This window comes from Daucus carota, chromosome 5, assembly GCF_001625215.2.
Source record: "Daucus carota subsp. sativus chromosome 5, DH1 v3.0, whole genome shotgun sequence".
Lineage (NCBI taxonomy): Eukaryota > Viridiplantae > Streptophyta > Magnoliopsida > Apiales > Apiaceae > Daucus > Daucus carota.
In genome coordinates, this window is record NC_030385.2 from 24,432,373 (window position 1) to 24,448,960 (window position 16,588).

The 16,588-nt window shown below is 32.3% G+C and overlaps 2 protein-coding genes across 2 annotated transcripts; both read left to right on the forward strand.

Moving 5' to 3' along the window:
• Positions 1–1,981: 1,981 nt before the first annotated feature.
• On the forward strand, positions 1,982–6,593 carry LOC108219947 (uncharacterized). The gene is made up of 3 exons (XM_017393549.2): positions 1,982–2,194; positions 5,094–5,264; positions 6,152–6,593. Exons 1-3 carry the CDS (start codon positions 2,081–2,083, stop codon positions 6,233–6,235), a joined length of 369 nt encoding a protein of 122 aa, XP_017249038.1. The 5' UTR covers positions 1,982–2,080; the 3' UTR covers positions 6,236–6,593.
• Positions 6,594–7,150: 557 nt separating this feature from the next.
• LOC108223790 (protein BASIC PENTACYSTEINE6) lies at positions 7,151–11,576 on the forward strand. The gene is made up of 3 exons (XM_017398211.2): positions 7,151–7,313; positions 10,020–10,161; positions 10,338–11,576. The coding sequence occupies exons 2-3, from the start codon at positions 10,108–10,110 to the stop codon at positions 11,256–11,258; spliced, it is 975 nt and encodes a 324-aa protein (XP_017253700.1). The 5' UTR covers positions 7,151–7,313; positions 10,020–10,107; the 3' UTR covers positions 11,259–11,576.
• Positions 11,577–16,588: the final 5,012 nt, after the last annotated feature.

The following is a 16,588-nucleotide window of genomic DNA, read 5'->3' on the forward strand; positions in this document are numbered from 1 at the left end:
GTAATATTTTTTCTTAATTCTAGTTAACAATATTTCATTGATTTCAATCACATTAATAATAATGAAATCCATATTAAACCACTTTCACTTAAAATCAACCATTTGATTATCATGTCAGTTCGAGAAAATATTTTGGACAAAATCTGATATATGTGAGAAGTAATTTTGATAATTTTCTTTTTCCTGGGGGTAAATTTTGATAAATTTGTTAATATGATAATTGTGCTTTAATTTTGATATAAACAATTTTCATAATTGCTAAATACACTTGATCTTTGCTTCGTGCAGTTCACGGAGATTACAAATATATCCTTCCTAAGTTTTTGTGTAGTTGGTATAAAAAATAAATTTAGTCTTGGTTTTTTGTGCAGAACAGGCTTATTGCCAGCAATCAATACACGCACTGACTTAAGTTTTTGCTGATCATTTATTAATATCGGTTGATTATATTCTTATTGGTTTTTTTAAAATATTGTTTATTCATTCTCAATTATATCAAACTATATTTGTTTTTTTTTATATTATAACATCTAACTGGCCTAATACCTTAAATATGTATTAAAAATTTAGAAAAATAATATATATAATATTTATTCATACACTTTTATTTTACTTTATATATAAATTTATTACTAAAATACTTGACTTTATATATAATTTTATCCTCCACTTTAATTTTTTATCGGTGTGTTTTGAGTTTTTTGGGGCAAAAAATTATTTGGGCTGGTATGGGTCAAAATCTCAATACGTAAATATTAAAAAAATTAACACTAGTGTTTGATATAATATTTTAGTCAAATAAAAAATACTTGATTTTTAATTAAAAAGATAACACTAGTGTTTGATATAATATTTTAATAAAAAAAAATAAATTGATTTTTTATAATATAACCTTTAGCTGGCCAGAATCTTTAATATGTATTAAAAATTTTGAACGATAATTTATATATATTATATTTATTCATATAATTTCATTTGACTTTATATATAATTTTATCAGTAAAATATTTGAATTTGTGTATAATTTTATCCACTTTAATTTTTTATCGATGTGTTTAATTTCTTTTATTTTGTTCATTCTCATTTAATAAAAAAAAACTTAAAATTTTGAGACTTCACTATCAGGGGCGAGGCATATAACCCAATAATATTAAATATTAAATATTAAAAAAAAATTAACATTAGTGTTTGATATAATATTTTAGTCAAAATAAAAAATCCTTGAGTTTTTTATAATATAACTTTTAGATGGCTTAGAATCTTTAACATCTATTAAGAATCTTCACAATTTTAAAATGTATTTAAAAATTACTCTTGATCAAAATTTTAAAATGTATTTAATATTTAAAAAAGTGAATGATTCCTAATAGTCATAAATATTTAATATGCAAAACTAATAGATTATTAAAACATGATAATCATATTTTATAATATATTTTTGAAAAGAATATATGTTTTAGAATTAAAATCTAAATATTTTAAATTTTAAAATTAAAAAAGTAAGAAATTGTTTGAAGTTAACCATCAATGCAGTAGCACCTGTTGAACCCTGTTACACGTCTGCAAATAAATATATATTCAGGCGTGAGTATTATTATCAAGAGTTAAACACATTCAAGAGTTAAACACATTGTAGTCAACAGTACGTGCTTAATAGGGTTTCACGCATTTAATAGATTAAAGGTTATACTAGTAATTTCAACGAATTGTATAAAGTAAAAATGAACTGTATTTAGCAACACCTTTTTTTTTCTACCTTTTTATATACGGTTTTTCTATGGTGTGCCCATGGGCACATGCTAAGCGCGGAAAATTTTGTGCTTGGATCATTTTGATTGGCTCCTATCTCATGATAATGGTGGACCCCCTGCAAATACACCAACCACACCAATCAAAATCTCCCAAATACAAAAATTTCCGCGCGCCCATGGGCACACACCAGCCAAACCGTTTTATATATACACATTTTTTTTTTTAACTCGAGAACACACGTACATGTACAATTAGTGGTAACTTAATTTTCAAAATCAGGGAGCAAATTGGGTGTCTGCTGTAGTTGACGTGAGCAGGCGATGCGTTAATGGAGGAAGTTAAAAATAGCAGCAGCAGCAAGAAATCAGGCTACGTATGGGCGATTGTGGCAGGATTCACCGCCGCTCTGGCTGCCATTTCCGCCAAGCTCTTTCAGCTTCAGGTCTTTTTCATTCATCAATTACCTACTTAGCTTGATACACTTGATCAACACTCACTCACTTCGTTGTCTGTTTATCTCGTAGCTTAGATCAGTCTATTAACAGCTTTATTCAATTCCAGATCTGTGATTGTGTTATCGGGTCTGGGAAACCAATAATTCTGTGTTTATAGTATGAGTTGGATCCGATATGCATGTTGGTATTCGAGTTAATGGTGCTAATAAATCTCCAAAGATAAATGGGAAGGTAAGAGAGATAGAAAGTGTGTAAATGAATTAGAATGTTTGTTTGAGACAGAAACAACCACCCGATTTGTAATATTGGTTTTGTAAACAACATAATGGTTTATTAATAAATCAGGTGAAAAATCCGCTTCAAGAAAATGAACCATTGAGGCACAATTTAAGGGGCTGCTCCCGAGTTTTTTAAGGACGTAATTAAAGTGATGTAAATGTGTTTTCACTTACATCCCATTTTTGGAATGAAAGTTTTGGAGTGAAACTATACTAAAAATGCATTCAGTTGCACTTGCTTTCGTCTTTCTAAAAAACTCGTGAGCACAAATAGGAGTGAAAGTTCTATAACTTTAATTCCTTTTCACTTGCTTTCCTCATCATTTACAACTCGGGAGCAGGGTGTAAAGTAAAAATGCCCAAAACAGCACAATCCGTGAAAATGGTCCTTCCTAGCACCAGGAAACGCAACAAGAATATGCCTTAGTGTCAAAAAGCAAGACGAAAATGGGTTGTCTTTGCAAAACATTTACATAAATATGTGTAATCTAGAAAACGTATGTGAAGTATGTGTTTCTTCCACAACTCCGTCTACGCTATTTTTAAAATGGACCCGCCATGGGGGTTGTTTATCAGCCGGCCTACCCTTCAAACTCCGCAAATCAACTAAAACACCTGTATAATTAAAACCCAAGATTCATTAACATTTTTATGTGCCTCAAAGGTCCTTTATTTTGTTCTGTGCTCTTTCGGTCATTTTGATATAAAACTGTGCCAGAACGAGACCTTTTCTCAAAAATAGTTCCAAGAACAAATATAAAATATATATGGATATATGCAAGTCAACAAAGTCGATCTCAAAAATATATTTATAGAAGTTTTACTGAATTTTGTAAATAATTAAACTGTTACAAATATCCATGTGATTTAGTGTTTTATAATTTAACAACGTAAAACTAACCACTATTCTCAGTTTTTGTTAGCCCAACATTCTAATATAAGGTGTTTATTTGCTGATTGAGTAAGAAATCAGGACGTGTTATTTTTTATGAAAAATCTGATTAAGTAGGGTGATAAAAATGTTGAGAAGTGAATTTAATTTGTAATTTCAAAAGATTCAGTGTATTTGGGAGCAGTCCTGGAAACTAAGCAGATTAGCATTTATGTTTACAAAACCAGTCTTTTCCTCTCCAGAAACTTCAATTTTTATTCCTCAGATCTGCAGAAATTACAATCGAGTACCTTACACTTCCAGAAAATACAAAATAGTTCCTGGAATTTGCAGATTTACCAAATCAGTTCCTGTCCTTCCAGAATTTGACAGTTTAACCCCTACTGCTACTGATATTTCGACCCCTTAAACTTCAGAAATGTTCAATATTAGCCCTCTTAATCCTTGTTTGAGCCATGTCTGCTTACATCAAACGTGAAATTGGGAGTGTGAAATATATTGTCTGTTGTTTTGAGGAAGAATGTGATTTCCTACACTCTGAAGTTCATGTTCTTCATCATGAACATGGGTTACTTGAATATGAGTTTATGTTGAAGGAACTAGACAAAGCATACTATGGACTTGAAAGGTTGGAAAAGAAGCACAAACTTGAGTTGGGAAAAGGAAGTGTAAGGCGTGAAAATGATGAGGGACTAGGACGGTAAAGACTCTTGCATCTCAAGTTCTAATTCTTGTACATTTGGAGAATGCGAAAATTGTCATGGGGTGAAATTACAATTAAATTGGAATGTTGAAAACAAGTACTAGGAATCAATTTAATGAAGATAATGTTGTTGTACTGGATTCTTTAAGTTGCATGGAACATGATAATGTAGACGCTTTCGATGAAGAATCTTGCGTGAATCAAGTTTCGCTTGTTCAAGAAAAGCATGCGGTTGTTGCTTTATTGAGGTTGATCATATCGATTTTATCATTCTTGAATACCATATTAAACTTTGTCACTTGCTCTTTGCACCTCATCCAGCCATTGTTCTTCAAGGAGAGTAGAAAATTCTTCTTCGTTCCAGTTCAGTCTTGCATGGTTCTCGCTGTCTACCCAACTCGAGGACCGAGGTCGAGTTTTTTAACAAGATGAGAATGATGGGGAACGAAAACAAAGAATTAATGTATATGTTATTTTTAAGTTTAGTTACCAAGTAAGTACTTTATTTATAATAAAGCTCAATCAGTACAAGGCTTAGTCCATTAGGTTTATGTTATTAGAGTTCGTATTCCCTATACAAGCATTGTAATTCCACGTATTTCAACTAGACTTGATAATGAGATTTGTTGAATATTGAATTGGATCTATTACATGGGTTGTGAAGTTTTCTCCCTTCCAAGGTTCGGAAACCTTTGGGGTAGTGAATTTTCTGTGGTTAATTCACCCAAGTTCTATCTTTGTTATAATTGTTATATCATAATAGTTCTTTCTGCAAGTTTTGCATTAACTATTAGCACAATCAACTAATATATTTAACAATGCATATGTAAGGAATGAGATAATGAATGTGCACTTGTCGATTTTGAATTTCTTCTGCCGATTGCCAGTACTTAACTGTATTCTTTAGTACTGTGGTAACTATATGTGTGTGTGTGTGTGTGTGTGTGTGTGTGTGTGTGTGTGTGTTACTTCTATGATGCTATGCACTAATGAATAGAGTTTTCCTTGAACAGCTTGTTAAATATGGCTTAGTCATATTCTTCAATGTATTAATGTGGGGATGCTATGTAAATAGTCTGAAAGCTCTGTCGTCTCTGCAAGCTACTGTCACAAATTTCGCTATCAACTTCTTAACCTCGGGTTTAGCCGGATTTTTTCTTTTTGAAGAGGCTCTTTCGTTTAAGGTAATTACAAAATTTGCTGCCAGGATGGTGAATGTTTTTAGCATTGCTATTTTAACTATCGCGACTACCATGTGTTCATCTCTTAAAATTAATCATTTGCTTTCACATAGTGTCCTTATATTGTGCTTTATAAGTTTTTTTTTCTATTACCCCCATAAAAAAGACAAACACGTTCTCCCTAAAATAAAGATTTATAGGTCTTACATACAACCATGTCATTTCGCATCATAAATTCTGACTCGGGTACCACAGAGCTTTTAGACGTCTGTTTGGCTCTAATGTGTATGCCTAGTTGCATCTGTGATGTACAGTACCTGATACTGGTTGCAAATTATGACTACCTGTGAAAAATATATAAATGGAATGGATCCAGTCCTGCTCTCTGTAATTTAAAGATTTGGGTTTAATTTTTTAAGAAAGTGCAGTGACAACTAGATTAATATGATATCTGAGCTGTGTTGTGTCCATCTTAAACTCATATTACTGTATAGCTGTGGAATTTTTTTTAAGTATTTTCTGAAATGATTTTTAATTTAGCAGCTATGCATTTTTATATTTGAATTTTTATTGCATTCTACTTAATAATAGGAATAACATATAAACTTGTATGTGGCAGACACTGTATTATTTAATACTAGTACTATACACACCAATAAATCTTTTGTGAATGGCAAAGGGCAAACAAATTCCCAAGAAAGATTGTAGAAGACATTGTTAAATTCAAAGTTGAGCTAACTGATAGCCTACAAGGTAGATGAGTACCAAAATTAACCCATAACATGATGTCCCTAAACTTCTAAGAAGGCCTTTTGAGCTCTTAATTAATAAAACATGTTGATATTGCATTATATGTTAACTGAATTCTGAACTCGGGATTGCTTTTTCAGTGGTTCGCAGGTGCTTCTCTCATTGTTGTTGGTGTGTTACTACTCAGCAAGTCGAGTATAGAGAAAAAGTCACATGCTGATTAGGCGTTCTTCTCTTTAATCAATGTTGATGATATGTTTTGTGTGGTTAATCCGTACTTAGATCAGAAAGATCCAATGGGGCGTCATTAACAGGCGGAAGACATAGTGATGCATCGGAATCAAATTAATCTGAGAGGGATCATCTCCTATCAAGTTGTAAGGTCTTGCTGTGGACAGGAAGAGAAAGACCAAAATATTGGTGCTGTATGGAGAGTTGTACTTGACATCCACTATAGTTCTAAATATCCTACTGCACTTCCCAGTCTTTCTTGCTGGTGCTGGTCATCCTCTTGTACTCCCTCCGTCCCCCTCATTTGTTTAGACACGCATTTTAAGGCTTTTATAAAACATAGTTCCGCAACTTATTTTTGAGATTTTCTTTTTGGGTATAAAAATTCAAACATTAAATTTTTATTCAAAAGAAAAAAGATTAAAAAATAAATTACAGAACAATGTTTTCTAGGAGCATTAACTACCCAGGGGACAGAAGAAGTGACGTATAACATAATTTCACTGTCAAGCCAAAAAAAAAAGAACTCTTTTTTAAAAATGTTTTTATTACCTTTTTTTTTGTGATTAGCGTAAAATTTATACAGCTTTCATAATTTACATTTTACAGACTCTTACAAAAAGAAAAAAACACTAATTAGCAAAAAGAAAATTTTGGCTATAAAGGATTTCTAAATACACCTAGATTGTTGGAACACGGGACCATACATTAAATTTATACATATTTCCGTAAATTAAATACTTTCTTTAGTGTTTATCTTTTATTGTTACAAGCAACTTATTTAATCATTTTTATTTTTTAATTTTACAATACACAATATACTACTTTAGTAGTAGTATCATAATATTTGGGTAAAATCAATTCTACGGCTATTAAAACATGGAAAAATAAGTGCAAGAGAATAAGACAATGACAAGGTTAATATCGGAATGCGAAAAGTGGTAGTCATCTTTGCCATTCAGACACTTTCACACTCTCTCTCTATAATTTTCTCTCTCTAGAAACTTCATACTGCTACTGGTTCTCTCTCTCTCTCCATCTCTATCTGTATCTCTCTCCATAATTCTCTGGGTAAGTTGTATCTTTTGCTCTAATCAACGAGCTGTATTGATTTTCCTGGTTGATTTTCACTACCCTTGAGCTGCTATTTTTTTAGTTGTTTCTACTGTTTATTGCTGCTAATTTTGCATAATCTACTGGGTTTTGCTTGCTTTACTCATATGGGTTTTTTTAATTTTGCTCCTCTTTTACTGAATTTTCTTAATTTTTCGCTTTAAGTGAGTTATTGTAATGTTTTGCTGGGACTTGTATGTGTGTGTTGTGTAATTATGTAGTAATTAATGGGTAAATTCTTGTTACTTATATCTGTAGCCAAATACGCCAATTTTATGGAAATTTGTCAGTTGCTCTGTACTGTGTTGTGGCTGTACTGATGTACAATTGCCCCCTGTTTTTCGAGAGTCATCGAGTATGTTTGGTTTGGTTTGATTAAGAGAGTCACGGTTATGTTTTGTGTCTGTTAAAACAACTGTATTGTTTTTAGAATGGTAATTATCGTAGTTTTTGAGTAGCTAATCCTGAACTGATAGAAAAAATACCAGTAAGTGGCTATCTATTTTCCCCCCGGATATTTCACTCACGGTTGTAACTTACATTGATGTCTTGAAGTAATTCAATGGTACTACATGTCTCAAGGCATTAATCAAATTTAAATTTCTGTGAGTATTTTTTGCTACTAAATTATGTGGAGGGACAGATAAGATCTTTAGACACAGTGTGGGGAATTGCAGTTCGGGTGGTATTGACACAAACCCTTTATTGCTGATGCACTATCGACTCTGATTTCTTCTCCTTTGGTCCAGTATTACTAAAGTAGAGCCGTAGAGGAATATTCATTTCAATTTACATGATGCCAACTTCTGGTAAACAATATTTCCTATATTTCTACTTCTTAATTTACCCTATTAAGCTGGCCTCTGGTCTGAAATTCTTTCAGTTATCTTTTCATTTCTTTACTTGGAATTCACTAGTACTCTCATGATACTTTGCATTCTCTCTTTCTGGCACATTAATGTCTAAACAAATGCGCTATGGTGTCTTCCAAAGACTCTCCTATCATCATAACACATGTAACTAGACAAAGGAAAATCTCCATCTTGTGTTTATTCGAGAAAAAATATGTACTGTCAAAGCTGAGGTTTCTCGGGCACATGCTTTGTGCCTCCTTGATTTTACCTGCGGACTATGGATTGAGTTTAATTTATCCACACATACCCTTAAAAAATATTAGTACATGAATACCACATAAATAGAGTATGCTCATGTGTTACTAAAGATATGCAAACTCATGCCCAAGTAATAAAATGGACAAAACCACTGCAGTGGACAGGTATATCTTATGATAATATACTTGCACTAATAACTTAAATTCACAATATCAGGGAGTGCCAAGACCTATCCATCTCAAATTCACAGTGGAATTTCATGTCCAACCTAATTTGATTGCTTGAAAAGTTTATTGTCCACTCCTTATCAAATATGTCATAATGCACATGGTGTTGATTACCACTGCCGCAGAACACATACACGTTAATCTAGAACAACTTTTTGGTGTCCATGTAATAGAAAATGAACATTACTTTTGATTGCCTATCTTCATTAACTATACTTAATCTTACTACTTGTGTCTTTAAGAAAATTAATAAAACAGATTCACTACCTGCATTGATTTAAGTTGGCCACAGATGTTCATCCAGCTTTGGTTCACTGCTGATGCAAAGTGTTGCTTATATTAATGAGATGGCACAAATGAGCTCAGTAATATGCTATTATGAAGTGCCAAATTGATATTAAAACATAAAATAACACTTAAAGAAGCAATGTTGACAATACCTTTTGGTTTGAAATTTTCTTAAAAATTGTGAACCCCAAGAGAGTTGAAGATGATGCACCATAAAATCATATTAGGTTACCTTGGATGGTGGCAAACACTTCAGTAGCCTCTGTTAGCATAAAAACTATAATAGAGGAAACAAATGATTGTTTCACCAATGAGGAGATCGCTTGATGCAGATTGAATCAGAGACTTTTGACATTTGAGAGAAAATCTGAGAAACGATCCCTACTACTGACTTGGTAACTTCTACGAGTATGCACCTGGAAAAAATATATTTCCATTTTCTATTGCACAAGTCCAGAGTTCTTAATTCTGGGCTCACCAGTACTTGATTACTTTGCCAGCTGCTATTCATTTGAAGTTGTTATTGTCACCGAAAAGATCTTAGCAATTTGTGTGTGTGGTCGCTCATTTTGATGTGTTGTATAAGTCCTTTTTCCAATTGTAATATGTGCTGCGTGTAACTTCTGCTGAAAGCTTTTGAATAATGATTTGTCTTTGCTTATTATCCTTCTGCTCAGCCGTGAGTGCTATAATTTAATATTGCATGAGGGAGAACGCTTTGGGGAACACATACTTCCTGTGTTTAGTATAACACACTTCCTTTTATCCTGTTCTGTGTTACTATTACTGTTCTTTAAAAAAAAAAAAAAATTGTTCTCAGTTCTAGTTTATCTTTTTCTTCTTCTCTTTTTTTGAGTTGTGGCCATGGTAACAAAGAGCAATGTGCGTACCGACAAAAAAAATTATGTTCTTTTAAGTTAGTATGTACAGACATCACATTCTAAAATTATGTTCTTTTAAGTTAGTATGTACAGACATCACATTCTACTTCAACACACTTCTGAGCAACTTCTGTTTCATCTCTTCTTTTTGTGAAGATTAAACCACTGGTCATCATTGTGCTTGTATGGAGTTGCTACTGTTTGCTCGTTTGATTGAAGTAAAGTTTTGAAAGTCAAAGCACAAATGGATAATAGCGGGCATCGTGAAAATGGAAGGCATAAACCGCCACAGGGGCAGGTATACGTAATATATGCAGATCACAATGTTCTTATTTACATGATGGTTACATCTATTCTCCTCGTTCTCGTTTGAAAGTCTTCAATATTTGCTTGTATTGACATAGAGTTTTTACATGATGATTCACATTCTCGAGTTCAACCATAACAAAAGTTGGTCTGTTATCTCTGTACCAGTGGTTAATGCAGAATCAGCCATCAATGAAGCAGATAATGGCCATAATGGCCGAAAGAGATGCAGCCATTCAAGAGAGAAATATGGCACTTTCAGAGAAGAAGTCGGCGATGGCAGAAAGAGACATGGCAATCCTGCAGCGAGACTCTGCAATTGCAGAGAGAAATAGTGCTATAGTGGAACGTGATAATGCCATTGCCACTCTTCAGTACCGTGAGAACTCTATGAGCAATGGTAATATGTCTACATGCCCTCCAGGATGCCATATCTCACGTGGAGTAAAGCACATGCACCATCCCCAACAACACGTGCACGACCAGTCTCACTTGAGTGAAGCGGCTTCATTTGGTACCAGGGACATGCACACAACTGAAGCCATTCCTACATCACCGCTTGTTCCTGAGCCTGCAAAGTCCAAGCAAACGAAAAGAACTAAAAAGGCAACTCCCAATAAGAAGACCCCAAGGCCATCAAAAAAGGTCAAAAAGGAAAGTGAAGATGTGAACATCACCAAGTGGAAGGGAGGTCATGAAATGAGTGGCGGGGTTAATGACCTCAACAGAGAACTGGTAGTATCAAAGCTTGACTGGAAGGATCAGGATCTTGGGCTGAATCAGGTTCCTTTTGATGAAACAACAATGCCAGTTCCAATCTGTTCATGTACTGGAGTTCTAAGGCCATGCTACAAATGGGGAAATGGGGGTTGGCAGTCTTCTTGCTGCACAACTACATTATCAATGTATCCGTTGCCATGTGTCCCAAACAAACGTCATGCTCGAATTGGTGGTAGGAAGATGAGCGGAGGTGCATTCAACAAGCTGCTTACCCGCCTAGCTGCAGAGGGGCATGATCTTTCAAATCCAGTCGATCTCAGAGATCATTGGGCAAAGCATGGAACAAACCGCTACATCACCATCAAGTAATATTGTCTATAACCTAAAAATAGGTGGAGAAATGAAGAATCTTGGGTATTTATCATCGGGCCTATACCGTTAGCAACGATAATAGTAGGATATCTGATACATGCCCTGATGAGTAGAAACCTTCCTTTAGATAATCTAGTGTTTCTAAATTCTTATCTCAAGTGCCCCCCCTCTGGAAGACTTTATATGATAATAAAGCTACCAGCCTACCAGTCTGCCCTGGTGGAGATATATAATAGTTGTATTGGCATTAAATAATCCATGTGAACTGTATTTGTATTGTAACTGTTCCTGTATAAAGAGAGTTTCAGTTCTGTATACTGGGAGCTATCTATCATATTGCTATTTGGAGATTGCTTTGCAAAGTTTCTTTCTTCACCAGTCAATTGCAAATTTTGCGGATGGGTTTGGGTTTGAAATATAAACCAAACAAAACATAACAGGTATATCCAGGCTCTGAGCATGGTCTGGGAAGTAGGACTGAGTATTCGGTTTGGTTAACCGAATACCGAACTGAAATTACCGAAATATTTCGGTTCGGTTAACCGAACCGAAATATTTCGGTACCTAATTCGGTTATGATTTTCTGGCTATTTCGGTTTTTTCGGTTTTTTTACCGAATTAACCGAAAAAACCGAATAACCGAAATATTTAAAATAATATATATATATATATATATATATATATATATATATATATGGGCTTACTCCACTAGAAACTAAATTAGCCTAGAAACTAGAAACTAGTATCTGACCAATTTTTTATCACTATTTTTAACTGCAAATATCACTCGTTTGTACATCACAAATCACTATTTCCTATACAAGAAATCTCAGAAATATAGATATATAAATATACATATATACAACATATATTATCATCATCTTTACTCATACCACATTGATGAACCTCTGGGCATCATTATCAACCCATTCCACTGCTATCGGGGTCATATATATATTATATAGTTTTAATTATAAAGTAATGAATCTGGGCATCATTATCAACCCATTCCACTGCTATCGGGGTCATATATATATAAAGTAAGTAGAATCTTCATTAATGTATCTCTAAATCTTTTTTAATTTAAATTAAATTTTATTTGAGAAGATCACATAACAAAACTATATAATATATATGACCAAATAATGAAACACCAAATAAATTTTTTAATAGAATCTAAATGTACTTATTAAAATACATCTAAATTATATTCAATTAAATTTTTTATTGATGTACCACCTAATAAATTTAATAATGAAACACCTAATAAATTTTTTAATAGAATCTAAATGTACTTATTAAAATACATCTAAATTATATTCAATTAAATTTTTTATTGATGTACCACCTAATAAATTTAATAATGAAACACCTAATAAATTTTTTAGTAGAATCTTCATTGATGTACCACTAAAATTATATTCAATTAAATTTTACTTTGTTTGAAAAGAACACATGACAAACTTATATGTTAAATATGATCAACTAACGAAACACTTAATAAAAATTGTAGTGGAATCTCAATACACTTATTACTTACACTTGATCACGTAATTCACAGAATTAAATTAATTTTTATATTGTTGGTAGAACACTTATTATAATTTTAATAATATAATATTAAAAAAGTCTCGCGCACAATAATATTATATTAAAAAAAAAATCTTGCTAGGTGTTCTAATATGTTAAATCTGATAATAAAAAAAATCTATTAACTATGTTCCAAAGTGTTTAAATGCCTTTTACCAATATTAATTAAGTATTCTATAATAAAGAATAAGTATTTTTAATGTATCAATTAGTAGAATCGTATATAGAAAATTTAATGCATCAATTAGTAGAATCGTAATTAATGTATCATTAAAATTAGTTTTATAAAATTAAATTTTACTTCAAAGAACACATAAGAAAATCATAGTATATTATATACAACTAGCTAAATGAAACACCTAATGAAATATATTTATTATGGATATAAAACTTAAAAGAATCTTAGTAAAATAATAAATAATGAAAATGTTTTACAAAGTATCTCTGAATATTTTGTACAAAGTCTTCTAATATTTTAAATCTTCTACAGATTCTGGAAATAGTAAGTAATTTACTAAGATTCTGTTAAGTGTTTTTTTATAAAAAATTTCAATTAAGAGAAGAATATATATGGAACATTATATATAAATTTCATGTTTCAATTGAGAAAAAATACAGAAGATACAGAAGCATTAAATCAAAGATAAGGAAGATATGAAAGTATTAAATATGAATCTCAATAAATACGGATAAAATACTTAAAAGAATCTTAGTAAAATAATAAAGAATGAAAATAATAAAATATTTTAAATCTTTTACCAATGGATATTTTACTAAGATTCTGTTAAGTGTTTTTCCATATTTCATTTAAAAGAAGAATATGAAAAACACATAGAAAGATATAGAAGCATTAAATCAAAGATATGAAAGATATGAAAACATTAAATAAGAATCTCAAAATATATGGTAATAAATTGTCATTGATTTCTTGTTTTCTGATGGTACAGAAATACCCCCAACATCACTAGATTTGATTGAATTTTTAAAGATATTATTTCAGAATATAATTATAGTAAGATTCTTAATCAACGACAGATATAGGAGTTCTCTCGGTTCTCTTGATAGTCTGAGTTCTCCCAGGATCTTACTCCTATATATATATATATATATATATATATATATATATATATATATATATATATATATATATATATATATATATATATATTACACACATAAAAAAGGTCCGAATGTTGCTTTCTTCTTGTATAGAGAGGAGTTGCCGAAAGTCTTCTTTTTGCCAGGCTTGGAGAAGATCTATGTCTCTGATTACGGATCGTAAAGGAGATAGTTATACACAACAAGTGGAGTTACCACATAATCTTCATTAAACCATAATATAGCACCTGACATGATCTGCTGTTGGCTGATCTGTGGTCCAGTGACGGTCACGGTGAATATTTTTGTCTCCCAAACTTCGGTAATTGACAGGGTAGAAGGTTCGACAGTGATAGATGGTAGCACCAAGTGAATAGTGAATAGATGGTAGCACCAGGTGGAATGACGGCAGAGAAGTAGGTTGAGTTCGGTGCCCCTACATTAGTAACTGTCCTGGTGAATACAGCCTGAATCAGGTAACCGTCTAGCACATATAGAGAGAACGACGGGTAATTGAGATCCCATCCATCATTTTTGTGATTTTTTTCGTTATTATAAAATTTTGGTTTTTTATTTCGGTATTCGGTTTTAACCGAAATAAAAAATTCGGTTCGGTAAAATAACCGAATTAAATTCGGTTCACTATTCGGTTATGATTTTTGAGCTTATTTGGTATTTCAGTTATTTCGATATTCGGTAATTCGGTTCGGTTATTACCGAATACTCAGCCCTACTGGGAAGGATACATGGTGTGGGAGGGTAAGATAGTACACTAATTATATCCCTGCTAAGTGAGCAAAGAGGGTATCATATCCTTACTAAGAGAGCAAAGAGGTGGTTTCTATGAAGATACCTGGGTAAGATGTACGCTATTATATCCCTGCTAAGTGAGCAAAGAGGCTACCATATCCTTACTAAGAGAGCAAAGAGGTGGTTTCTACGAAGATACTAGTCTAGTTCGGGGAGAACCATAGATGTTGATATACGTGATATAAGCGTGCACAACCATATATCACGAAGAATATATTTTTTGATTGGGGTGTGGTGTTCGGTTACATGAATTAACTTTCTTTTTTCAAAAGAAAACACACAAGTCCACATCTCGCGTCATTTCTTTCAATTACTAGCTAGCTCGATCTCCTGGATATTAAATTATGTTGCCATGTTTGGCTGAAACAGAAAGCCCTAGACCTCCACTCTAAAATGAAGTGGTATAACGTATACGGAAACATGTTTTAATCACAGTTTTTTTGGACAGCTTGATGCATAATTGATTCACACTAGCTAGCTAGTTTCGCTTTGGTACGTGTAAGCAACTTTGTGTATAAATGCTGGCATGCTCGGGTGTTGGATTCATTGCTAGTTGTGTTTGCTCATCAACAAGTACTTGAACAACTCTACTCTTCTTTCGCCAACTCTTTGTTCATCATCAGGTTTGAATGAATCCACGATATTTTTATTTTAGTGTCCATATCATCCTGCATGCCTTGAGATTATTATTAAACGCTATATATTCTGCGTTTATCTCATTATAGCTCTTCCTAGCTAGCTCCATATATACTAAACTACTCTATTATGTCGTAATATGTCGTACTCGACTAAATTATTCTAATATGTCGTCGCCTATGAGGCGTATTGTAATATCCGTATTTTATTAATAATATTAGTTTAATAATATGATTAGAAATAGAATTAATAATTAGATTAGAAATAGATTAATATTAATAATTAGAGTTATATTATATTAGAAATAGAATTAGTAATTAGATTAGAAATAGATTAATATTAATAATTAGAGTTCTATTATATTAGAAATAGAATTAGTAATTAGATTAGAAATAGATTAATATTAATAATTAGAGTTATATTAGTTATAGGATACTTAGAGGCCTATATATAAAAACATATCAATTATTAATAACCCTAATTAAGAGAAGCAGCCGCAGTAAAGAAAAAAGGGTGAAAAGAAAAGGGGAGAAAACGGAGAAGAGAGTACAGTGGACAGAGATTTGGTGCGTTAACTTGAACCAAGGTATCATTACTGCTACATGATTATTTAATTATTCATTCATCACTTTTGATTCCTATGTCTTCTAATCGATTATCCTGGCAGTGTACCTTGATTGTATACGACCATTAGTTTATTTAATATTTTCGTAACGTGTTATTGCCTGGTGTATATGCATTAATTCACATGCATTCCTTCACAGTCTCACGGTGAGTTTACTCCATAGGTTTACCTGCGTTAAGACTCTGGCCTATTTAGGTACAACAGGATTATTAAAATATTAATATAAGATAGGTTATGTTTGAGTAAGAGTTAATGTATAATCTGGATTAATAATAAAATTATAATTTTATATTTAGGTGCGGAGTAGGGAGTTTAGCGGATTATTTACGGCTTCTCGTGAGTGTTTGGTGTGCTAGTTTCGAGGTACGGATTCTATTACTTTTATTCAGCGCTACTCCTTTTGGTATTAAATAAATTTGATCTGTCCTATTTTAATCCGTCCGATTCGCTAAGTTTTTTTTTTGTGCTATTCATTGACTGTTTTATATTTTGAAAAATATTTTAAAAATCTGTTTTGAAAGATTGAAATATTTGTTATGCGGTTCAGTTTATTTGAAATATATGTGCC

Coding starts and splice junctions, on each gene's coding strand:
- LOC108219947 (XM_017393549.2), top strand. CDS start 2,081: ATGGAGGAAGTTAAAAATAGCAGCAGCAGCAAGAAATCAGGCTACGTA. Junction 2,195..5,093: donor CCAAGCTCTTTCAGCTTCAG/GTCTTTTTCATT, acceptor TTCCTTGAACAG/CTTGTTAAATATGGCTTAGT. Junction 5,265..6,151: donor AAGAGGCTCTTTCGTTTAAG/GTAATTACAAAA, acceptor TTGCTTTTTCAG/TGGTTCGCAGGTGCTTCTCT.
- LOC108223790 (XM_017398211.2), top strand. CDS start 10,108: ATGGATAATAGCGGGCATCGTGAAAATGGAAGGCATAAACCGCCACAG. Junction 10,162..10,337: donor ATAAACCGCCACAGGGGCAG/GTATACGTAATA, acceptor TCTCTGTACCAG/TGGTTAATGCAGAATCAGCC.